The sequence below is a fragment of the Monodelphis domestica genome, chromosome 4, assembly GCF_027887165.1.
Source record: "Monodelphis domestica isolate mMonDom1 chromosome 4, mMonDom1.pri, whole genome shotgun sequence".
Taxonomy (NCBI): domain Eukaryota; kingdom Metazoa; phylum Chordata; class Mammalia; order Didelphimorphia; family Didelphidae; genus Monodelphis; species Monodelphis domestica.
Genome location: NC_077230.1, coordinates 289,334,615 through 289,360,181, shown reverse-complemented (window position 1 = coordinate 289,360,181; position 25,567 = coordinate 289,334,615). Strand labels below are relative to the sequence as shown.

General features: G+C 36.7%; 1 protein-coding gene across 2 annotated transcripts in view; it reads right to left on the bottom strand.

The window, feature by feature from the left end:
• Positions 1-4,474: 4,474 nt before the first annotated feature.
• MPHOSPH8 (M-phase phosphoprotein 8) overlaps positions 4,475-25,567 on the bottom strand; it is a 79,982-nt gene continuing 58,889 nt past the window's right edge. The window contains exons 11-14 of one of the 2 annotated variants that reach the window (XM_003341323.4): positions 12,872-13,026; positions 7,383-7,510; positions 6,259-6,342; positions 4,475-5,829 (exon numbers count right to left, since the gene is read on the bottom strand). In XM_003341323.4, the coding sequence (XP_003341371.1) occupies positions 5,788-5,829; positions 6,259-6,342; positions 7,383-7,510; positions 12,872-13,026 (409 nt within the window). In that variant the 3' untranslated portion in view covers positions 4,475-5,787. The other variant, XM_056794664.1, reaches the window with a different exon arrangement.

The following is a 25,567-nucleotide window of genomic DNA, read 5'->3' as shown; positions in this document are numbered from 1 at the left end:
GGGCAGTTAGTTATTTCTGATTTGTCATTGACTAGCACATGCCCGTGTAGTGTGGGTGTGCACAATTTTTGGGTGCTAGACCAAGATGGAGACTTTTAAAATTCACAACACCTAATGTTTGTGTGTACATCATTCTCATGAGGATTTCATAAAGATGGAGGAATTTAGTCTGAGAGCTGATTTTTATCTATATTTCATTAAAATAGATTCATGAAAAATTCCAGGAATATATTTGCCTTCACCTGGAGAGGTTCCTTTTGTACCTGGTGCCTGCTGCCACGAGGCTTTGTTCTCACAAATTTTGAGTCAGGTTTTAGAAAATATTATATTTGAGAATATCAGTTCGATATAATACAAGAATGATTTTTGCTCTTGGCCTCATCAAATGCCACTGTATGCCAGGAAGATACTAAACATCTCCTTTTAGGTTTCAAAAGCAAAGGTTCAGTGGTGTCTCCCCAAAGTGGAATATTTAGGATTCAGCTACCTGAAGCCCTAGCCAATTCTGTAACTTCTTACATTTTTCCACTTCTTTGTAAATAAAACTACTATAAGTCATTTTGATTTCAACTATAATATTTTTAAATCGGCAACCATAATATTACTTTAGAACTTGCATATTTAGCATAAAAACTTACATTTAAAGTCTTACAGATTATAGTGGTAATTTGAGATAAGAGCATCCATGACCAGGATTTCTTTGTTTTACATCATGAGCAGATATCTGAATCACAAACTTCAGCCACTAGATAGCCTGCCAAGTTTGGTTTCACCGGTTGCACGTGGCTATCTCGTTTAGTTCGGTGTTTATCTGGCTATTCAAGCATCTGTATTGAATTGCTTTTGCTTGATGTTGAAAGACTCATCAAGAAGCACAGGAAGGAACTGACATCAGAGGAATTGAAATAGTTACAGCATGTAGAGGTTTTGTGGGAAATTAGTGGGGAGGAGCCTGAGGTGAATCAGGTAATTAGGAAAAGGGAGACTAAGGAAATGTTGAGGATTGGGTAAAAAAATAAAGTTTATTGAAAAGATACCCAGAAAAATCTTGCATTGGAGCTGTGTAATAACACTTGTTTCACACATTCAAACGTTGTGAAAGGGAGGAAGAAACAAACTTTCACAGAAAGGCTTTTTTTCGGCTGGAACAGAGATTAACTAAATGGAAATATTTATTTAAATGGACAAATTGAGTTAAAAGCTTGGCCATTGACACTCAATGTCAAGTGTCATTGACACCTAGTCAAGTGTCAAGGTACCACTGTGCTAGGGACCTTTTAGCATTCTGTTCTTTCAGCAGGGATTTGTTCTGCAGTCAAGTTTAGCCCTCTTCCTGACGTTAATTTTTTTTTCAACCCATACCTTCTGTCTTGGAGCCAATAGCTAGGCAATGGGGGTCAAGTGACTTGCCCAGGGTCACATAGCTGGGAAGTGTCTGAAGCCAGATTTGAACCTCCCGTCTCTAGACCTGGCTCTCAATTCGCTGAGCTACCCAGCTTCCCCCAACATTAATTTCTTAAGGGACATTAGCACTTTACTGCATAGTATATACCTCTCTACTTAGTATGTATGGAAAAGTAAATTTGCTACTCAATTTCCCCATCTGTTAAAAGTGGAAATAATGCTTGTGGAACCTAAGTCATGGCAGTGATCAAATAAAAGTGTAGTGTTAGAATACAAATTTAGGGGGCAGCTGGGTAGCTCAGTGTATTGAGAGCCAGGCCTAGAGACGGGAGGTCCTAGGTTCAAATACGGCCTCAGCCACTTCCTAGCTGTGTGACCCTGGGCAAGTCACTTGACCCCCATTGCCTAGCCCTTACCACTCTTCTGCCTTGGAGCCAATACACAGTATTGATTCCAAGATGGAAGGTAAGGGTTTAAAAAAAAAAAGAATACAAATTTAGTATTCTCCCTGTTACGAATGGGATTCTGCAGATCTATCTTAATTCAGGTCTACTTAGTGGTTTCTTCCAATTTTCAAATGAATTTGGTAAAATGTCTCAGTTGGGTTTCATGCCATGTCTTTGCAAGCACAAGTTCCTTTTATCTACTGTTTTGTTTTGAGAGGTAACAAGAAAAATTTAATTAAAATGACAATTCAATGATGGCTAAAGACTGAGTGGATCTATATATATACATGCAGTCTTTCTGGAGAATAGTCTGGAAATATGTTAAAAAACCAACTATATCTTTTAACTCAGCCAAATCTCTTGAGGCTATAAAATCTGTGAATACATACATGATTGTGAAATTTTTCTGCAAAGTGACAATATTGTAGCTTCATGAATTGAGGCTGGGATGGGCCTCTCTGAGAAGCTTACAGTCATGTTTCCCCCTACCCTCTTCCCCATTCTCTTCCTGACTTGGAAGCTCCAGTCATTAGTCTTTATTTCTATTATTACCAGTCTGCGCATTATCGTTTTGTTACATTTTGTTAATTTTCTAATCCATCCTCCATTTTCCTATCTATTTTTTAATCCATTCCTTTTATCTTAGAATTGTACTTAATGTTCCAAAACAGAAGAGTGGTCAGTAGCAACTGGGGTTGAATGACTTGTCCAGGGTCACACAGCTAGAGTGTGTCTGAAGTCACATTTGAACCCAGGACCTCCCATTTTCATGCCTTGTTCTCTCTTCATTGAGCCACCTGGCACCTCTTCTAAATCTGGATAACCTGAAGGCGTTATCTATACCAATCATTTTACTACCTCTCTTCCCAACTTTCCTGTTACTGTTACAGGTATCACTATCCCACTCCCCCCAACCTCAAGTATCTAGTCTGTTGTCAATGTCTTATTTCTACCATCACAATATATCAGTCTTCTCCACTCAGAGGCCTTCACCAACTCTCATGTGGCTTCTCTTGATAGCTTTTCTGGTCTGTCTTCCTCGTGCCGCTCCTCAGTCCAATCTGCCCTCCACTAAGCTAAGATAAACTCAAGACTCCCCCCCCCCCCCCCCCAGGATCAAATATGATACTTCTGTTTGGAGGGTAGAACCTCTCAGGACCCAGCTCCTTAGACTGGTTCCCTTCATGCACTCTTATGATTTTATTACATTGACCCTAGAAGATTGTTGCCATGCCTAGAATGCTTAACTTCTCAGAATCCTTTCAAAACTTAACTCACAATTTGCAGTCTATAAGAGGCCCCTTCAGTTTTTCTCACTTCCTAAAGCTTGTCCATTGAGAAAACCACCCTGTACCTCATCTCTGGGAAGTATCCTTGACACCCTCCTCACATTTTAATGGGGGAGATACATGAATGTATATGCAGGATTACTATATACATTTACATGTCATCCCACATTTTTTTTGTCATTTCCCCAGTATTTATCATCAATGTGTGTCGCTACATTCCAAAAGCTGAATAAATGTCTGCTGACTAGGATGACTCCTCGGATCTGTTCTGGGAAGGACAAAACCTTATTTTGACTCTCTTAAGGAGCTAAAACCAATAGGACACCTATATTTAAGAGAAGTGACTCTTCCTCACTATCTCCCTCCAAAAAACCCCAATATCCATGGAGTAATTTAAGGTTGGTATACACATCCTAAACATATCCCCATTTTACAGGTAAAAAAACAGGCATAGAGCAGGGGCTCTTAAAACGAGGTCTAAATACAATTAGTTTCCTTAGTAATCTTTTGTACTTTATTTTATGTATTTAAAAACATTCAGAGGGGTCCACAATCTTTACTCAGACTGCGAAAGAGATCTACAATGTAAAAAATAAGTTTGAGAAAGATGATCCCACAACTACGGAGTATCAAAGATAACACAACACTTGAAGTCTAGCATCCACTGTTATGTGATGCTGCCTCCACCCCTAAGGTCAGGGTAATGAGGAAATAGCAACAATAGCTTTCTTCATTTGATATTTTATTCTATAAAAGTTGGTTCCCAGCTCAAGCATCCAATGGGAGAAAATTTCTGTCTTTGTCTGCTCGACAACAGATTCTAATGTAGCCTGGCCAGTTTTATTTCTCATTACCCCTTCCACAGATATATGTGTACTTTTAACTAGTGCTGTTCTTTCTAGCTTAAAGTAGCCTCCCCCTTTCTGTTTATTATTTAAAAGACCAATCTAAATTAATTTTACTTGTGAAGCCTTCTCTATTGATCTTGCCAAAAGTGCTTACTCTGTCACCTTTCCTCTTTTATGCCATTTTTTCCTCAATAACAGTGATTTGGAGCTTACTTGCCACATGACATTTTTTTTAACACTACTGTTTCCTGTCTAGATTATAAGTTCCTTGAGAGACTGATGACTTAGGTAATTTGTGGATACTTTAAAAAATCAAAACACTATTTGTAATTATCTGCTATTGTCCTATGATTTCAGATACATAAGTGTATTAACAGTAAAAAAAATCTGCAAAGAATTATCAGTACACATTCAAGTAAAAGTGAGAGGAAACGGGAGAGGAAGGCAGTAGTGGAGTAAACAATGGGTAAAATGGGACTTATAAAAGTGAGTTGTTATTCTCATTTTATTTAGCATAATGTGACATTCCAAAAAATTGAAATACATTTCATTAAAACTATAGTAGTTTGATATCGAAGAAACTAGTCTACAGCTAAAAAAAATTAACAAATTTTACCTATTTTTCTCACAACTTAAAATGAAATAGATTCATTAGTGGTTGCAAAACATCAGTTCTTAAATGGGTAGTTTATAATATCACACCATTTTAATAGTGAGCATTAAGCAGTATTTTGTTCACTATAGTTTTGCTAAGCATAGAGGCACATTGTGGTATCTAAATTCCATGTAGCAACCAGAACAGCAAGGCACAGTTGGGATTTTGAAATGTTTCCAATCGAATTTAAAATTTTCTGAACAAAGATAATCTCTCAAACAAAGGTAACCGCTTCACAGTTACCCAAGTAGGTTTGAAACACAGGGCTAAATTATATCCCTTCAAAAGGTTCATAATACCCCAAATCTGGTCGATACTATTCTTGGTTTATCTATAAGCATCCCAATTTATCATCTAAATATCTTTCAATACATTACTATTAATGAATACAACATAACTTTAAAATTTATGGAATTAATTTTCACTATAACCTTTATGCTTGTGATCTGTTATAATACAATAACCTGAATCGGCTAAGCCCAGTAATTTTTTCCATGCTTTCTAAATAAATTTAGAATATGACCTGTTTTTAAACATGCCCACCACTCTGCCTAGAGAAAGGCCTCTGATAACAGATCCAATTTTTCTTTAGATCTTCAGTAACCTAGAATCTAGTCATTGAAAGTGAAGCAGAAACTTTCAAATGTAACACACACTTCCCTAGGTCTATGCATGTGACAGGTGTATACTTCATTTTCAAACATAGAAACATTAATTAAGACTAGTAGAAAATTTCAGGATTAAAAAAAATCTTTTCATCTAATTTTCTTAAATAATTCTTATATGCACCATTCCACATTGTGGAAAAGCTAAAATATGCAGTCTGGATATAACAAGGAAATTAATATTTAAGGTATTGGCACAAATACTTACATCTATATTGTACAAAAGAGCAGATAGCCCTGTGTGCCCCCACCCCCAATCCCCATCCCCCACCCCTACTGTGAACATACCAGATGACAGCTAATAATCAGCAAGGCTGTTGAAGATAAAACTTTTAAAAAAGAAAGGTAGTGGAATAATGATTTGAAAGTGTTGATGTGCCAGACGTAAAAGAATTCCAAACTGCTTTATCAGACTGAAGTAACCAGTATCAGGTTCAAAAATAATTCCATCACGATCCTTATAACTGTCTTTTTTTTTGGTCACTGCAATTGTACTCTGTATGCACCTATAAGCAATTTTACCTATGAAAGGAAAGACAAAATTGTCATTTTTTAATATAAGGAAGCTATCTACTTTCTCCCAAGGAGAACAACATGGAGAAAAATAGACACACTCTTCATAACCCCAGCATTCTACAGGTTTAAATAAATCACCGTGTTCCAAAACCCTGCTTATAATGTTAAATCACTTGAGCAACAAAATCAAAACCCTACCCCCAAAGACTGTTTAATGTTAATTTTTAAGAAATTGACACTGATAATACCTAGATATATCTCCTTACTAGGTTTTCAATGACATTATGCAAATAAATAATTTTAGTCAATTTGCAAACTTAACTTGCTAGCACTATGATGGATATGGAAATGGAAAGGAAGGATTTTGAAATAGATTGGGAATCATGCTCAACCACTTAAAATGAAATTCTGATTTGGCTAGGAAAGATCTTTCACCTTGGCAGAGGGTGCTTCCGTCAAGCGTATAAAAAGTTTATTGAGGCCTGCAACAGGGTTGAAGGAATAAACAAAATGGCTATCCTAGAAAGCAACAAGACAAAAGAAAATGAATCAGAAGACATATGAAAACAGTGTTATATAAGCTAGGACTTTTAAACAAACCATTATGACTCTGAGGAGAACAAGATTTCCTTATGATTCAGACACAAGGGAATCAAAGGGAAACATCCAAATTATTCACACCAAAGACACTGTTAGAAAGAACACAAATCAGAACTATATTGGAGCTTTTATTTGCAACGTTATAAACAAAGTACATGTATATATATTTTGATGGTGCTAGAAAGTCATACTGAACTCCCATGCCAAAACATTTCAAGAGTATGGCAAAACTTCCCATTACCAAAACCATAAAATGAATGTCATTTGGGGGTTTGGCTGCTCCTGGGTATTTTTGAGAATAAAACAAATGACTAGAAAGCAACTACTTATCAAAGAGTTACTGAGTGGCAAAGGGAAGAAATTTTGGGCTTAGCACATTTTCAACCAGTTTTCTAAGCCTTCTATATCTCTGTAGAGTATAATAAGAACTAATTTACCCTGTTGTGCTAAAGAGTTATCAAAGAATTGCTTAATTATTTTCATGCCAGGATTTTGGACTAACATGTTAAAAAAATAATAATTTTTTTAAACCCTTACCTTCCATACTGTGTATTGGTTCCAAGGCAGAAGAATGGTAAGGGCTAGACAATGGAGGTTAAGTGACTTGCCCAGGGTCCCACAGCTGGGAAGTGTCTGGGGCCAAATTTAAACCTAGGACCTCCCGTCTCTAGGCCTGGCTCTCAATCCACTGAGCTACCCAGCAGCCCCCTAAAAAAAATTTTTTTTAATAAAAAAAAAGCCAGGATTTTGTATTTCAATTTTTCAAATTAAGTGGCTATTCATTTTCAGTTAGTCAAGGCATCTGAATGATATTGTAAAATGGAAAAAAAATAGCATTCTTGTTTTTGCTTTAGAAAAATGTATCCTTCAGTACTGAAAACCACAGGGAAGTCTATTAACTCTTACAAATATAAGATTTAAAATGCAACTTAATTCAGCTATATCTACATAAACCTTACCAGAAATACAGGAAGTTGAAACTTGTCATTCAAAACTACAGCTTGTACACTACATGGTCCACAAAGTCGAGCAATGACTTCCTTACCAAAAAAGTTTGCATGGAATATAAACAGGAGAATTCCAGACCCTAAATAAAAACAAAGATAATAGTGATTCTTTTCATAAACTTATAAAATAAGATAATTAGCCAACTGTCAAAAGCACTAAAATTTTCAAAGAAATTATAGTTTTAACTAAATTTATTAGGAAAAATGAAGGTAAAAAATCTAAAAGGAAATAATGAAAAAAGTAGGCCTTCAGCAATACCAAATCCCAAACTATGCTACAAAATATAGTCATTGCAATAATCTGGTACTAGTTTAAGGAGGAGATATCTGTCATTGGAACACTTTAAATAATACAACTTGAATAAAACAAACCTAATAGTTTAGGATCCAATAAATCCAAAGGCTGACCTATCTAGCTGCCTCCAAACTGGTCGCTTTCTTTTCCTACTACCCACTATCCTACATGAGTCCTACATCCAGATAAGAATGAGAAAGGAATGATAGAGGAGAGTGACTTTTCAAGACAGGGAGACCCTATGGTGTCATATGGGGTCAGTTTAAAAGACAGCAACACTAGTGGTGTGACTCAGACCCCAAACACGGAGCTGGATCTCAATTCCAAGATCTAGCCCAGCCTATGTAAGAATAACCAGGGCAAAATTCCAGACCCAAGGGGAGCCTGCATTTCTGTTACTGTGAGTCAATAGAACTTCCCAGCTGGCTAACAGAAGGCAGATTCCAGCAGCAATACAATTTTGACCAAAATCCAGGTCAAGAACTTGAAGAACTCGGATCAGGGGAGCTGCAGTCTATGCCCTGGATCAGAATATTTTGGGCGTACTAAAAGCTGGCAAAGTTCCTAGCCTATCCCTGAAATTTTGCAATTAACAAAATTCCCGGTAGCCCAAGAATGTAGCAACAGAACCAGCCTAGATTCACCCTCCAAAAATGCCACAGGGCCCAGCCCTAACATCAAGTTCAAAGATAAGGGGTAGACTGGAAAAATGGGCAAAAAAAGAATAAAGTATCATAATAGTAGGAATACTCAAAGAAAAAAAAACAGAAGAGGGAAAATGACTCCAAAGCATTTATAAACAAAGCCTCAAGAAAAAAGAAACTGAATACAAATTCAAGAATTTCTGGAAGAAGCAAAGCAGGACTTGAAATATTTTTTTTTTAAATGAAGTGAGAGTTAGAGGAAAAGAATGGAAAAGAAATAAGAGCTTTCAAAAAAAGAACTGGAATTAACAACCCAACACAAAAGGTACAAAATTTGGCCCTAGAGACTAGAACTTTTATTTCCTATTGCCAGACAGAATTCTTTCTATCTGCTCTATTAAAGACTTTAAGTAGAAACTGTCAACTGGGCAAAGGTGGGAGAGGGGAGGCAATTCTGAGCTTTATAAGGATGAATGTAATTTAATTTTTTTAAAGGACTAAAAGTTACTTAAAAATAAATAAGAAAAAAAGCACACAATTTCATTTTTTAAACCTGCTAATTCAACGAAATGGATTTAAAATTCAATCTCTGGGAAAAAACACTATTCATAAGCAAAGGATAAACTATGGGAGTAGAAACACGGAGGAAAAGCAACTGTCTGAGCACAGCGGTTGAGGTGACAGGTCAGAGGAGAGACTCTAAACGAACACTCTAATGCAAATATTAACAACATGGCAATGGGTTCGAATCAAGAACACACGTGATACCCAGTGGAATCACGCGTTGGCTACAGGGGGTGGGGGGGAAGAAAAGAAAATGATCTTTGTCTTCAATGAATAATGCATGGAAATGATCAAATAAAATATTATAAAATTAAAAAAAAATTCAATCTCTGGGAATTACACTCAATGTTTTTACTATTAATGAGAAGCCATATTCTGTGTCCATCCTAGTGTAAACATAATACTATTTTCTCCCCTTTATTTTCCTTGTTATTTAATTTTCACAGATCCAGTTTGTCTATACATTATCGATTTCCAAAATTATCATTCAGTCTCTTCCTCTCCATACCTAGAAGTCCAACAATAAGAAGAAAATAAAATAATTCAGGAAAACTAACCAAATGACTATATAAACACACACATTAAGTATTCCACATCCATATAGTCCCTCATATCCATAAAGAAGGGAAAGAAGTTCATTAAAATTCTATATGGATAAATGTAAAATTATCTATTAAGTACTTTGTGCAAAACATTAAACAAGCTAAATGTTGGGGATACAAGAGTTTCTGTTCCTGTTCTGAAAAAACTCCTAGCCTAATGGGGAAACAACATAGAAACACACTGTGAAGCATTCAGTCAGAAGTTTTTTGTTCCTTCCATTTACACTATACTTCCCTATTTTCTTGGTCCTGCTTACTTCACTCTTTGTCAACTCATCTATAGCCCCATGATTTTCTGAATTCTTGACATTCATCTCTTTAACATTTTGCAATATTCCATTCATGGCCCACAATGTGCTTAGACATTCTAAACCAATGATAATCTACTTTATTTCCAATTATTTTCAACTAGAAAAAAAAACTGCTATGAATATTTTCATGTATATGGAACTTTTCTGTCCTTGGTTGGGTTTTTTGGTGATTTTACTTTTAACCGTGGGATCACTAAGACAAAAGGGTATGGATTTTTTACTTTGGGCTTTTAAAAGTTATGCCAAGAGGGCAGCTGGGTGGATCAATGAATTGAGCATCAGGCCTAGAGATGGGAGTTCCTGGGTTCAAATTTGGCCTCAAGGCACTTCCTAGCTGTGTGACCCTGGGCAAGTCACTTAACCCCCATTGCCTAGCCCTTATTGCTCTTCTGTCTTAGAATCAATAATATTGATTCTAAGATGGAAGGTGAGGATTTAAAAAAAAAAGTTATGCCAAGAGAGAACAACCACTGATAAGTTCTACAAAGCTGAAATTAGTGTCCCTATATAACCAGTCATCTTGCTTTCTGTTACACATTTCCCTTTTCATACTCTTCACAAGCTTTATATAATCTGTTTGCAGCCTGCTCACACCTATTATATCTCTCTCAACTGCATTTCTTCAGCTTTTTAGAGAACATAGTACATATGTCAGTCATATAACATCACCAGAAAAATAGTAGTGTTAAAAACATGGGCCTTCATTTCAAGAAGCTTGGGTCTATGAAAAGGTCTTGGTATAAGGACCATATCTATTGCACGATGCCCACACTAGCTATTAAGTAGAGAGAGGCTTATTGCCACAAGGCTTGATACTAGGACACAATGTTTTAGGAGGATGGGGAGATGCTCATGATCACTCATAAAAGAATATTATATCATCAAAGGCCAATTATTCATCTCACTTTTTCCCTTCCCTGCTTATTTTTCCAGTTAATAATATAGCCTTCAATGAAAGATCAGCAAGTTTTCAAGAAAATTCATCACCTGGCCTTTTTTATAATAACTTGTCATTAATTTTCATTTTGTATTCTTTGGATAACACTTATTGGGCACCAACATAGTGGCCTTATTTTCATCATTCTTCCCTTGTCTCAAGTGACACTAACTTCATTTCCACAAAGTAAAATGATCAAATAAATGGAAATATTAACAATAACTAAATTAACTAATACAGCAATTAATAAAATCCTCCATGTTTATACCTCACTCTTCTATGTAATGAAAAATTTTATTCATTTCAATATACAATTAACAATAACAAATAGCATTTATATGTTAAGATTTGCAAAGTGCTTTCTAAATATTTTATCATTTTACCCATACAAGAACCCTGAAGGTTGATGCTATTGTTATTACCCCCAGGTAATAAGGTAACTAAAGCCAACTTGTTTTGGGTCACACAGTGTCTGAGGCTGGCTTTGATCTCAGATCTTCCTGACTCCAAGATTCTATCCACTATACTACCAAACCTCAATCATATATTAAATTGGTCTTAAAGAATACATAGGAGAAATTCTCCAATGAACCTCTGTTACTTTTAGTGTAACAGATCCTTTCAATGAAGTAAATTTCAATCTATCCATGCTTGACTACAGTTCTCATCTCTGTCTTCCAATAAATGTGTTGCTCTGTTCAACCAATGTGCTAAAGATCTTCCTCACATTCCCTGGACACCACATTGAAACCAAATGCATACTCTGATAAGCCTTCAATTCTCTCTCTTACTATGAGTAGTCTACCTATTTCTATTTTACTAGCTATACATTTCTCTGATGACATTTTTTAACATAATTTTTACTGCATAATTCCTCATTTTGCAATGTGTTGTTATCCCCACACTCACTATGCATCATACTCTCCATTGCTTTTTTGATGATCATCAACTTCAATTCTTGAAAAACTATAGTGTTCCATGATTCAGATACACAATACTACCAAAAGATTAATGATATTAAAAAAGAAAGGCCTTCTTTTCTGGGATCAGTTAAAGAACTATGCCATGTCCAACTTGCTTTCTATCTCTTACTCAACTCTAGACCTAATTTACTCTAGTATGTCTGTCTAAAACATATGAGTAAACTAGTTCTAGCCTGATGAAGCATTCTTTAATCACTTGGTTATTCCCAAATGGAAAAACTGTTTAGGAGTGAATATGGTTCTCATTTAGGAGGCTCTGCAGTGCTCTGGAGATTGAAGATATCAAAATGGCATCTACAAAAAGAAATATCTAGAAGTTCACAATATCTTTGTAGAATAGCTCTTTAATTGGATTTTTGAGCTTGATGTTATCTATAATAGTGGCAAATATCTATGGCAAGCACATGTTTCTTCATTTTATGCCTTGTCTTGCATTAATAATCAAAAAAAACATGTCAGTCATTTCTGTTCTTATATGTTTCCAGGGATGTTGTATGATTATGCCATATGAGGCATCTATTGAAGCAGAATGATTACTTTTCCATATAAAATTTAAAGTATCCTATAGCCAAAAATAAGTCAAATGGAATCTTAAACATTTTAGAACTTTTGGTCAATTGTATAATTGTAAAAACATGACCATTGTACCCTTTATTGAAGTTTTCCCTATTCCCACATCCTATCTTTTTCAAAAATCTCTTCAATGTATGTACAGAACATGGTCATAACTATTGTGTAGGAAATGTAAGATTATGAGCTAATAGTTATTGATGTCACTGCAATTGTTTTTTTTTCTTTTGTAATAAGGCCTAAGATTTTTTCCCCATTCCTTTACCATTTCATCTTCTTTTAGATAACTTAAGAATCAAACTCTAAATACCTTTATAATTATTCTACCTTTCAACATAGTCCTCTTTGGGGTAGAAGTAAGTCTAGGAAACTGCATTATTAATCTGTTTTCTTCTACTTCTCATAAAATATATACTTAGATATACTTTGGGGACTGATCTCTACTATTAAATGATTAAGTCCTTTAGAAAGATATTCAGATTACTTTTTTTTTTTACTACAATATACATTTTGTACAGAAAACATAAAGGGGCACCTTCTGGTATGTTTGGTGGTGGTTTGTAATTGAAATCTGTTGAAAAATCTGGACCCTCACAAAGGCGGTGACATGCTATTGGAAACACAGGCTCTAGGAGGGCAAGCCTGGCTTCAAAGTAGTCCCTTATGGTTTCCTCTGCAACTCTTGATAGCCTGAAAAGAAGGAAAGACAGTCACACCAATGATAATTCGGAGTTTTTCCTAATTAAAATCCCTTAAACGTTTGCATTTTCTAAAAGTGGCCGATAACTGAAATAATACTTAAAAGCAGATTTAACTTTCTATCTCATATAAAGTGGTCAAATATTACTTATTAGTGTAACATACTCACATGAGAAGAACATAAACATTTCTATTGTGTTACCTCCTTAGTGGATTTTATTAACCAAAGTAAAAATTCAGATTGAGGTGGGAGTTACCCAGAAGTTCTAAAATGCCTAAGTATGAATACTAAAATCAAAACAAATCTGAACACAAAGCTATTCAGAAAATTATTTTATTACTTTTTACAAAAGGGCTTGCTAGTAAATAGCCTCAAAAAAGATAATAAAGGAATACTAAAGGTTTACTGGAAACTTTGTAGGGTCTTTTTAACATTTTAAAGGACTTTAGCAAAAGCCAAGTATATCAAAACTCCTGCCCTCTTTAAAAATGAGTCATATCTACTCACCGTAGCAGACATTTTTGAAATTCTTTTCTAAGAATTCATGATTTTATGTTCTTAACAGTAATAAAATTATTTTTTCCCTTTTTTTCTCAATTACATGTAAAAAATTGATATATACATATGCAAGCATACAAAATATTTCCCTGTTAGCCATATTGCAAGAGAAAATGCAGATCCCAAAAAATCAAGAATAAAAAAAGTCTAAAAATTCTACTTCAATCTACATTCATTCTCTAACAACAGTTCTTTCTCCAGAGGTGGAAAGCATTTTTCATTGCAAGTCCTTCAAAACTGTCTAAGACTATTGTATTGCTGAGAACAGCTAAGTCAATTACAGTTGACCATCATAAATTATTGCTATTACTGTATACAATGTTCTTCTGGTTCTCTTCTTTCCATTTTGCATCAAATTCATGTAAGTCTTCATAGGTTTTTATGAAGCCAGCCTGCCTGTCATGTTTTTTTTTTTTAACACTTACCTTCTATCTTAAAATCAATACTAATATCAGTTCTAAGGCAGAGGAGTGGTAAGGGCTATGCAACTGGGGTTAAGTGAATTGCCTAAGGCCACACAGCTAAGAAATATATGAGGCCAGATTTTCCTGTCATTTTTAAAAAACCCTTACCTTCCACCTTAGAATCTACTGAGTCACCCAGCTTCCCTCCACCCCCTGGTTATTTCTTATAGCACAATTATATACAGTCTGTTCAGACACTTTCCAATTAATGAATGTCCCCCTTGAATTTCCAATTCTTTGCCACCACAAAAATAGCTGTTATATTTTGTGCACACTATTTCTTTTACTTTTTCTTTGACCTCGTTGGGGTAGAGACCTAGTAGAGGTAGTAGTAGTCTCTCAGTAACCGAGGATGAAGATTGTCTTTGTGCATTTTCATCTATGATAGATGAGTGTACACAAAGACACTTGTGCGTGAAGGAGATTTAAGTGGAAAAGTTGATGCACAGACAGTCCCACTCTCTCAGCGTTGGAAGCCTGGGTCCAGTGGCACAAAAAGTCGTTACACCTGGAGTAGAGGTATTGCTCAGTTAAAAGATATGTACAATTTTGTATCCCTTTAGACACAGTTCTAAACTGCTCTCCAGAATGATTGGATCAGTTTACATCTCACCAACAGGGCATTGTTTCCCTATTTTTCACCATACTCTCCAAAATTTGTCATTTTCCAATCTGTTGTGAGGTGGTACCTCACAGTTATTTTGATTTGCATTTCTCTAATCAATAGTGATTTAGACCACTTTTCATTACTATAGCTTTGTTTTATCTGAAAACTGCCTGTTTGTATCCTTTGGCCATTTACAATTGAGGAATAACTCATTAATTTTATTTAGTTCTCTATATATTTGAGAAATGAGACCTTTATTAAGAAATACTTGCTATAAAAAAGTCCCCATGCTCTTCTTTCTGATGTTGACTATATTTAGTTTCTAAATTTTTTAATTTGATATAATCAAAATTACTCATTTTACATTCCATAATGCTCTCTTTCTTAGTTGGATATTAAGTCTTCCCTTCTCCATAAATCTTAAATGTAAAATATTCCATGCTCCCCTAGTTTATCAGATCACCCTTTATGTCTAAATCACATACACATTTTGACCATGTCTTAGTATATAGTGTGAATGGTTGATATCTATTTTCTGCTATACTACTTTCCAATTTTCCCAGCAATTTTTGTCAAATAATGTTCTTTTCCAATTCTTGGATCTTAGGGTTTGTAAAACACCAGATTACTATGGTCATTTATTACTGTATAATGTGTACCTAATCTATTCTACTGATCATCAGTCTATTTCTTAGCCAGTAACAGATTATTTTGATGATTATTACATTGTAGTAGAGTTTAAGCTCTGGTACAGCTGAACCATCTTCACTTTTTTTGATTCTCTTGATAGTCTTGACATTTTTTTTCTTTCAGATGAATTTTATTTTTTTCTAGCTCTAAAAAATAAATTTTTGTTAATTTTATTGGTAAGCCCCAGAATTAATGATTTAATTTAGATAGAATTGGGGTTTTTTTTTATCATATTTGCTTAGCCTACCCATAAGCAATTAATATTTCTCCAAATGTTTAGAGCTGACTTTATATGTATAGAAAGGGAGAAAGGTAATAGAAAGAAAAGGGGAGAGAGCAGAAACCAGAGCCAGAGCCCCAGCAGCCTACCTCCTTGAGCCCCAGCCAAAGCAAAAATCAAGTTCCTCCCCTGGGGTGAGATCCACCCATTTAAGCACAAACCTATGCCAGGACACAAGAAAACAGAACCCTGGGAAGAACAGGGAATGCTGGGGGATATAGTAGTAGTAGTCTCTCAGTAACCGAGGATGACGATTGTCTTTGTGCGGTTTCATCTATGATATATGAGTGTGCACAAAGACACTTGTGCGTGAAGGAGATTTAAGTAGAAAAGTCGATACACAGAGACAGTCCCACTCTCTCGGCATTGGAAGCCTGGGTCCAGTGGCACAAAAAATCGTTACACCTGGAGTAGAGGTATTGCTCCCTCAGGGTACAAATTTTCTAAAATGCATGTTCCCCCTGGGATCCATTGGTAGGTCAGTCTCCCCAATGGATCATTTTAAACATAACCAATTTATAATTCTAAAGATCTCCAAACTAAAGGTACATACTGTATTGCAGTTTCTAAGGGGAAAATACAATAACCTGGGGATAAAAGGAAAAGAAAGAGAAAAAGAACAAAACCAATTAGGGGGAAGTCCCCTTTGGCATAAAAGTATACATTCAAATCAAATGCATTCTACCCCACAAAATTCAATTTAGCACATCCAAAAGTTCATTCAGGATCTTTTGGAGCAATGTGTGGTCTCTACAGACATCTTCATGGCACCTTCTGTAAGCAGTTCACTTTTCCAAATTCTGGGAGGTAGAAAGTATCTCATTTGAAAATTTCTCTCAAAAGAAATTACAGTTTTCAAAATAATAACACATTCCTCCCTAAGGATATTGACAAACACAGAAATCACACAGGGATACATGGCTGAGGTATGAGGTACATGAAACATTTGCCAAAAAAAATCCAAAAAATCACAAAAATCCAAATAAAAGAGAAAAAAGTAACTACTGTATGAAATATAAAATATGTAAGTCTTACATGTGAAAATCCTAAGTAAGGAAAAACAAAATTATAACAGGTCTTTTAAATAGGGCCTGATTAAAGTGATTTATGTCCAATAAGCCTGTAATAGCAATTATGCCCTTAACCACTCAGCTGTCAGGTTACAATATATTGCCATGGTATGAAAGACAGAAAAGGGACTAGATTTTTGAAGCAAATTGGAAAAATCATTCCCTTGTCTGATTTTTCCTCCTCTCTCAGGGATAAGGGAGCCAGAACAGCCAATTGTTAGGTACTTGATAACAAGTGTGGTACAAGGAGTGTGGTATAAGGAGTCCTACATCTAACATATATCAAACAGTTGCAACCTCAAATTTCTCACAAGTTTTAATTCCTCTTGTATTGGCAGAGAATCTTTGTCTCTTTGACCTGTGTGCTCATTTGGCACTATGAAGGTCTGTGCTCCTTTGTGATCCTTTTTCCTGGAATTGGACACATTCAGCAAGCAAACTCCCATAATATTTAAGCAACCTATAAGCACATGAAAAAGTGATCTACATTTCTTATAATCAGAGAGATGCAAATCAAAACAACTCTGAGGTATCACCTCACACCTAGCAGATTGGCTAACATGACAGCTATGGAAAGTAATGAATGCTGGAGGGGATGCGACAAAGTAGGGACACTAATTCATTGCTGGTGGAGTTGTGAATTGATCCAACCATTTAGGAGGGCAATTTGGAACTATGCCCAAAGAGCGATAAAAGACTGTCTTCCCTTTGATCCAGCCATAGCACTGCTGGGTTTGTACCCAGCAGTACAAAGAGATAATAAGGAAAAAGACTTGTACTAGAATATTCATAGCTGCACTCTTTGTGGTGGCTAAAAATTGGAAAATGAGGGGATGCCCTTCAATTGGGGAATGGCTGAACAAATTGTGGTATATGTTGGTGATGGAATACTATTGTGCTAAAAGGAATAATAAAGTGGAGGAATTCCATGGAGTCTAAAACAACCTCCAGGAAGTGATGCAGAGCGAAAGAAGCAGAACCAGGAAATCATTATACACAGAGACTGATACACTGTGGTATAATCGAAGGTAATGGACTTCTCCATTAGGGACAATGCAATGTCCCTGAACAATCTGCAGGGATCTAAAAAACACTATCCACAAGCAGAGAATAAACTGTGGGAGTAAAAATACCGATGAAAAGCAACTGCCAGACTACAGGGGTGGAGGGGATATGACTGAGGAGAGACTCTAAATGAACACTCCAATGCAAATACCAACAACACGGAAATGGGTTCGAGTCAAGAACACATGTGATACCCAGTGGAATCATGTGTCAGCCATGGGGGGGGGGGGGGGGGGGAGAAAATGATTTTTGTTTCCAATGAATAATGTTTGGGAATGACCAAATAAAATAATGTTTATTTAAAAAAATATATTTAAACAACCTGTGTGGCAAGTTTCCAGTCTAAAGTTTTTGGGTATGCATTTACATTTAGGGCTAATGTACATTTTAATTTTATGCTAGTGTGAAATTAAAAAGTCCCTTTACTAATGGTGACAAAAAATGGGAGAAAGAAAAATGAAAAACTCAAATAACATATTGCACATGCAAGGAAAAACAATTAAAAATATTTAAATATATTTCTCACCCAAAAATGAGATCCATTTCCTTTTTAACTTAGCCATGATTCACAATGTGAGTCCAAATAATTTTTTAAAAATAACAGCTTTAAAAAACAGTAGTACAACAGGCAATACACATTCAAAGAAAGTACCAAAATCCTCAAAATTCACAATAACCACATCAACTTATCTAAAGGTTACCAATACAAGTCTTGTCCAACTACTGTATGGAGTTTTATATGGGTATTTTTTTCAGGGTCAAGTATAGGATGGTACAAATAAGGACAGTGCAACAAAATATATATATCCAATTGCAAAAATACAATAGCTGAAAATGACAGTGATAACAATATACATATATATGTGTGAGTGTGTATACATACTTAAAAAACAATCAAATCTCAATGCAAACAATCAGTAAAATATAATAAATGTGATAGGCTATAGTTACTCATCATCTACAGAAGGTGCTCTCTTTACACATGGGAGCAATGGAACCAAGAGTCCTTATCTCCAATTTTAATAGCTATTGGAGTGATTAACAGGACTTGGAATGGACCATCATGGGCAGGTTGAATTGCCCCAGTACATCATTAGTTCTTTATGTAAACTTTGTTACCGGGGTGTAAGTCATGGAGCAAGAAGTCTATAGAACCTGTGTGTAACAACAGTTCCAGATTCATGGAGCTCTTGCAAATTGGTCTGCAAATCCTGTATATATGAGGCAACAGAATTATCTCCCCCTAGTAATGATGTATATGCAGGGGAGAAAGGCTTAGCGTATATAGGAGGGTGTCCAAAAAGCATCTTAAATGGTAAGATGTATAGATTAGGGCCTGCTTCAAAGATAAAATTGGGCCTGAGGGAGAATTTCAGGCCATTTTAAATGAGTCTCTGCACAATTTCCTGATCATAGTTTTAAGTTCTCTAATCATTCTTTCAACTTGGCCTGAGCTCTGGGGATGCTGTGGTACATGGAATTTAGGAGTTATCCCCAAACATGAATAAATCTGAGACAGGATTGAATTGGTAAAATGATTTCCTCTATCCAAATCAATGCATGCTGGCAGGTCAAAGTGAGGAATAATTTCTTTTAAAAGCACTTTAGCAACAAAATTCACTGTGGCGCGAGCAGTAGGAAATGCTTCAGGCCATCTTGGTCAGCTAATCTACTATGACCAGACAAAATTTATACTGTCCAACTTTTGGCCAATTCATAAGTCAATTTGCAGGTGAGGTGTCGAAAAGGTATATAAGCGAGAGGGCTCCCACCAAACACTTTGCCATGAAAAGCATGCTGATTAAATGCTTGGCAAGTAGGGCAAGCTGTACGCACTTTAAGAGGCTATGGTAGTTATGCCAGGGGCTATCCATACTCTTTTAACAGAGTCCACAATACCCTGGGTACCAAAATGACCATTTTTGTGAATGGAGTGGCAAATTTGGAGATAAAAACTCCTAGGAAGCAGGGGTTTTCCTTCAGATACCCATACTCCATTTATGTTTGGCCTTAAATTTTTGCTTCCATTTTTCCACTTCCTTTTCATTCTATGAAAGGGATAGATATAAGTCATCAATAGTTGTCGATGTTAAAATTAACTCGGGCCACTCTAAGATCACTAGTTTTGCACTACTTTCTGCCTGGTCATTCCCCTATGGAGACAGGGTCAGTGCCACGTGTATGGGCAGAGTAATGAACTACAGCTAGGGCTTCACAGAAAAAAATTCATTAATAATTTCAGCATTAGGTATACATTTTCTGGCTGATGTTAAAAATCCCCTTTGAAGCCCAAGCATGCCCCCTGAATGACATAGTCCAAATGTGTATCTAGAGTCTGTATAAATTGTTGCCTTCTTATTTTTGGCAATTAGACAAGCATGTTTTAGAGCTATGTGAATCTTAAAACTTTTCAGATACTACCTTAGAATATTTGGTTAAGGCTATTCCTTATTTTAAACAATGGAGGTACTTGATCAGGAATGTATTGGGAAGTTTAAAATTACTCCACCCATACTTAGGCATACTTTAGGGGAAGATAAAGTTGTAAACTCCTTAATGAACAATGAAAAAGTACTTAACTCATACTTTTGGTGAGGCAAAAGCCCTTAAGCTAGGACTATTTTTAGATCTAATACAAAAGGGTGTCAAGTACCTATGAAGGTTAAATTAAATACTAAAAGGGCAAGCTTAGCAAAGAGATGTGAAATACTCAGAAGTTTTAGTCTACCCAGAGAAGATGATAACAAGATGTGAATTAAGAAGGTGATAAGATGTGAATTAAGAATGGTCAGTCCTTTGGAAAACATCTACTGTCATTGGTAGATATGAAAATTTAGGGGAGGTGACATAGGAGAAAATTCTCTTTAAAAGGATCTGTCTGAACCAGTTCAAGGTAGTTCAAATTAGTTGAGCTTAGGAAGCTGAATTGGAGGCTCTCTTGATGGCTGAACTTAGTTGAGCTCAGGAGCTGAACTGGAGGGTCTCTCTGAACACTAGAGTTTTTTGCCTGGGACAAAATCTTGTGGTGACTGATTAAGGACTGACTAATTTCTCTTAAAGCTCAGGCCTAGGCCAATGGCCTAGGCCCTTTCCTACTATTTCCTCTGCCTCTCTCTCTCTCTCCTTTTCCTTAATTATCTTCATTTATATTAATTAAAATCTCCATAAAACCCAGCTGACTTGGGTATTTCATATTTGGGAATTTTTCCCATGGTGACCACTTATTTTTGATATAAAATCAAGACACTAAAATTTATCTTTACAGTTTGGGCAATTCACAGTCTTGAAACCCATATTTTCACGGTCACAGTTTATGGCAACCACTCTTTTGTCTGTAACAGCTATCAGTTCTGCACCTTGAGCACTTGTATTTGACCGCACTGACCACAGGAGTGGCAAATTCTGTGACTACAGCAGCTCCTGTGTAGTGTATGCCATCCTTCATGGAAGAAGAACCATCAGTAAATAATACTAGGTCTGGATTGTTTAAAGAGGTGTCCAGTGAATCATTTCGAGGTTTTTTAGCCACAGACACCAACTATTCAGTTAGTGGTAGTCTCTCGGTGACCTAGAATGACGACTGTCTTTGTGCATTATCATCTATTGATGTACCCTCATGTGGCTTTGAGGTCCAAAGGCTGAGGCGCAGAGTTTGTGGCACATGGGGCCTGGGACTCCAGTTGTTATGGGAGGTGCAGTTGTGGCCTGGTGTCGGTGTTCATGCGCATCGGCAAGACGTTGATGTCGTTCATCTTCAAAGGTGGTGGCGACATGGTTAATGTGGGTTCGCCAGATGCTTCTGACAGAGGCAGCAAGTTCTAGTTGCTTTGGTGTAATGCCAGCCCACTTCAAGTTTGACTTTAGCTAATCCTTGTATCTTTTCTTTGGTCGGCCTTGTAGAATACCTGTCTTGGTATTCACTGTGGGTCCATGCGGATGATGTGTCCAGACCATCGTAGCTGGGTTTTGAGGACCATGACTTCGATGCTGGTGGAGTTGGCTCTGTCGAGGACTTCCTGATTGGTGATTCAGTCCTGGCATCGGATCCTCATGATTGACCAGAGAGAGCGTTGGTGGAATTGCTCTAGCTGTTTCATGTGCTTCCGGTACAGTGTCCATGTCTCACAACCGTACAGGATCAAACAGAGGACCACTGCATTATACACTTTGAGCTTCATCGCAGTGCTCATACCTCTGTGTTGGAGCACTTTGGAGTGCAGCCGCCCGAGTGCCTGGCTGGCCTTTTGGATCCTGGCATCAATCTCGTGGTCTAGGGACCCGTCGTTGGCGATGGTGCTGCCCAGGTACTTGAAAGTGTTGATGTTAGAAAGCTGCGTGCCATCAATTGTAATGCACAGCTGATTAGTTGGCCTCCCTGGTGCAGGTTGGAACAGCACCTGTTTTGCTGAGGCTGATAGTCAGGCCAAACAGTTTTGTTGCAGTAGAGAACCTGTCCACAATGGTTTGGAGATGATTTTCTTGGTGGGCCATGAGAGCACAGTCATCTGTGAAGAGAGTTTCCAGGATGAGTCTCTCTGTTGTCTTTGTTTTTGCAGTCAGGCGGTGAAGGTTGAATAGTGAGCCATCCAGTCAGTATTTGATGTAGACGCCCAGGTCTAGATCCATCACAGCATGTCATAATACTTGGGTGAAAAATAGGTTGAATAGTACTGGAGCGAGGACACAGCCTTATTTCACGCCATTGGAGACATTGAAGCGATCAGAAGTCTCTCCACCAGATAGGACTTCCCCTGTCGTGTCGACATGAAAGAGCTGGATCAGTTTGACGAATTTTTCTGGGCAACCGAGCTTGCTAAGAATCACCCACAATAAGTCCCTGTTCGCTGTGTCGAAGGCCTTCGTCAGGTCTATGAAGACAATGTAAAGACTCAGGTTCTGCTCAAGGCATTTTTCCTGCATTTGCCTCATTGTGAAGACCATGTCAATGGTGCTGCAATCTGGTTGGAAGCCACAATGTGATTCAGGCAGGTTCTGCTCTGAAACAGATGACAAGAGTCTGTTGAGTATAACACAGGAGAGGATCTTTCCAGCAGGGGAGAGTAGTGAGATGCCTCTGTAGTTATCACAGGCTGCTCGTGAGCCTTTGTTCTTGTATAGGGCTACGATGGAGGCACCACTGAGTTCTGGGGGAATGTCTTCCTCTTCCCATATGCTGGTCAGCACTATGTGGAATGCTTGGAGAACCTTTCCATTTAAGGCCTTGTACACCTCGGTTGGGATCCCGTCTTTACCGGGTGCCTTGCCTGCATTCATTTGTTTAATAGCTTTTTGGACTTCCTCTATTGAAGGAGGGATGTCAAGTTGTTCAGTGGTGCGGTTTTGGGGGATCTGGTCAAGGGCGCTTTGGTCGACTGAAGAGGGTCAGTTGAGAAGCTGACTGAAGTGTTCTTTCCACCTGTTGCTGATGCCTTTTTTATCTTTTATGAGAGTGTCACCATCAGAGGATAGCAAGGGAGTGGTGGTGGCTTTTAATGGCCCATAGACAGTCTTGAGGGCACTGAAAAATTGTAATTTTTCGTATCAGCAAAGCACTGAATTTCTTCTGCCTTTTTTTCCCACCATCGGTCTTGCATCTTCCTGATCTCACGCTGCGCCATGGCTTGGAGAGACTTGAATCTATCCTTTTTAGGAGCAGAATTTGGGTTATTTTGCCACTCCATAAAGGCTTTGTTCTTTTTGCTCAATAGGTCTTCAATAGCAGTGTTGTTCTCATCGAACCAGTCCTGGTGGTTGCGTTGTTTTGGGCCTAAGACTGCCTTTGATGTTTCTTTCACTGCATCTCTGAACTGGTTCCATTTCTCTGTTGAGCTTCCAGTGCGTGGTCCCTTGGCAGACAGCTTGTCGTCCAGGCAGGACTGGAATGTTTGCAAATAAGATAATAATGTTTGCACAACTGTGCAAAGGTTCTACTGAAACTGGTAAATCAGGAAGCAAGGTTGCAGGATTTAGAACTGCACAGTATTTTAATGTATTATTTTCATTATTCAACAGCCTACCTCCTTGAGCCCCAGGGAAAGCAAAAATCAACTTCCTCTCCTAATGTGGGATCTGACCATTTAGGCACAATCCCACTTCAGGGCATAAAAGAAAATTCTGGGAAGAGGAAGGAATGGTGGGGGATATAGTACCCAGGGTACAATTTTTCTAAAACGCACATTTGAAAAGTATTTGATAAACATGTTCATATAGTTCCTATGTTTGTCTTGGCAGGTAGACTCCTAAGTATTTTATACTGTGTTAATTTAAATGGAACTTCTCTCTCTTCCTGTTGGACTATGGTGGTGAAATACAGAAATACTGATGATTTATATGGCTTTTTTTTATATCCCACATCTTTCTAAAGTACTATTTCCTGAAGTATATTTGAGGATTCTCTGAGTACCATTATATTGTCTGAAAAGAGTTAATAGTTTTGTTTCCTTGATAGCTCTTCTAATTCCTTTACTTTTTTCTTGTCTGATTACAATAGCTAGTATATCTAGAATTATATTGAATAGTGGTAATAATAGGCATTCATACCTTACCAATCATCTTACTGAAAAGATTTCTAGCTTATTCCCATTACAGATAATACTTGCTGATGGTTTTAGACAGATATAACTTATCATTTTCAGGAAAGCTCCATTTATTCCTATGCTTTCTAGTGTTAATAGGAATAAATGTTATTCTGTCATGAGCTTTTTCTGCATCTACTGAAATAATCATAGGATTTTTGTTCATTATGTTAATGATATGGTCAATTTTGCTGATAATTTTTCTAATATTGAACCACTCCCAGCATTTCTGGTATAGATCCCATCTAGTTTGTGAACTATTGCTATAATCGCTAATATTTTAATTAAAATATTTGCATCAGTATTCATATGGGAAATTAGTTTATAGTTTTATGTTTTTGCTCTGGTTTAGGTATCAAGATTCTATTTCTGAGAGAGCAGTGGCTTAGTGGATAGAAAGTCAGTCCTAGAGATGGGAAATCCTGGGTTCAAATTTGGCTTCAGACATTTCCTAGAAGTGTGACCCTGGACATATCACTTAAACACAACTGCCTAACCTTTCCTGCTCTTTTGCCATGAACCAATACTTATTATCAATTCTAAGACAGAAAGTGGGTGTTTAAAAAAATAAATAAAAAGTTAAAATATCATTCTGAAAGGGTGTTGATCAGCTTCACCAGACAATGTCTATATATCATAACAATTCTGGTAGGATTCCTTAACAAATAGTTTGTATAGCAGTAGAACTAATTCTTATTTAAATATCCTGTAGAATTGATTTGTGAATTCATCTTGTCCTTGGGAATTTTTCTTAAGGAGCTCAATAATGGTTTTGTTCAATTTATTTTTGTAAACAAAACTTAAGCATTCTATTTTGTCTGCTAATCTGGTCAATATATATTTTTGTAAATATTCATCCATTTAATTTTTATTTGCCCAATTATATGCCAATAAATCTAAACAAATTCATCATTAAAAAAAGCATTGATTTCATCTTCACCAATGGGTAATTCACCCTTTTCATTTTGGATACTGGTAATTTGGTTTTGTTATTTCTTTTTTAACCAAGTTAACCAATGATTCATCTATTTTATTTAGTTTTCATAATATCAGCTCCTAATTTTATTAGTTCAACAGTTTTCTTAATTTCAAATCTCTCCTTTGATTTTTAGGATTTCCAATTTGGTATTTAATTGAGGATTTTAAATGTGTAGTTTTCTAGTTTTAGTTGCATGCCCAATTGTTATTTTTCTGTTTTTTTTTCCATTTTGTTGATAAATGC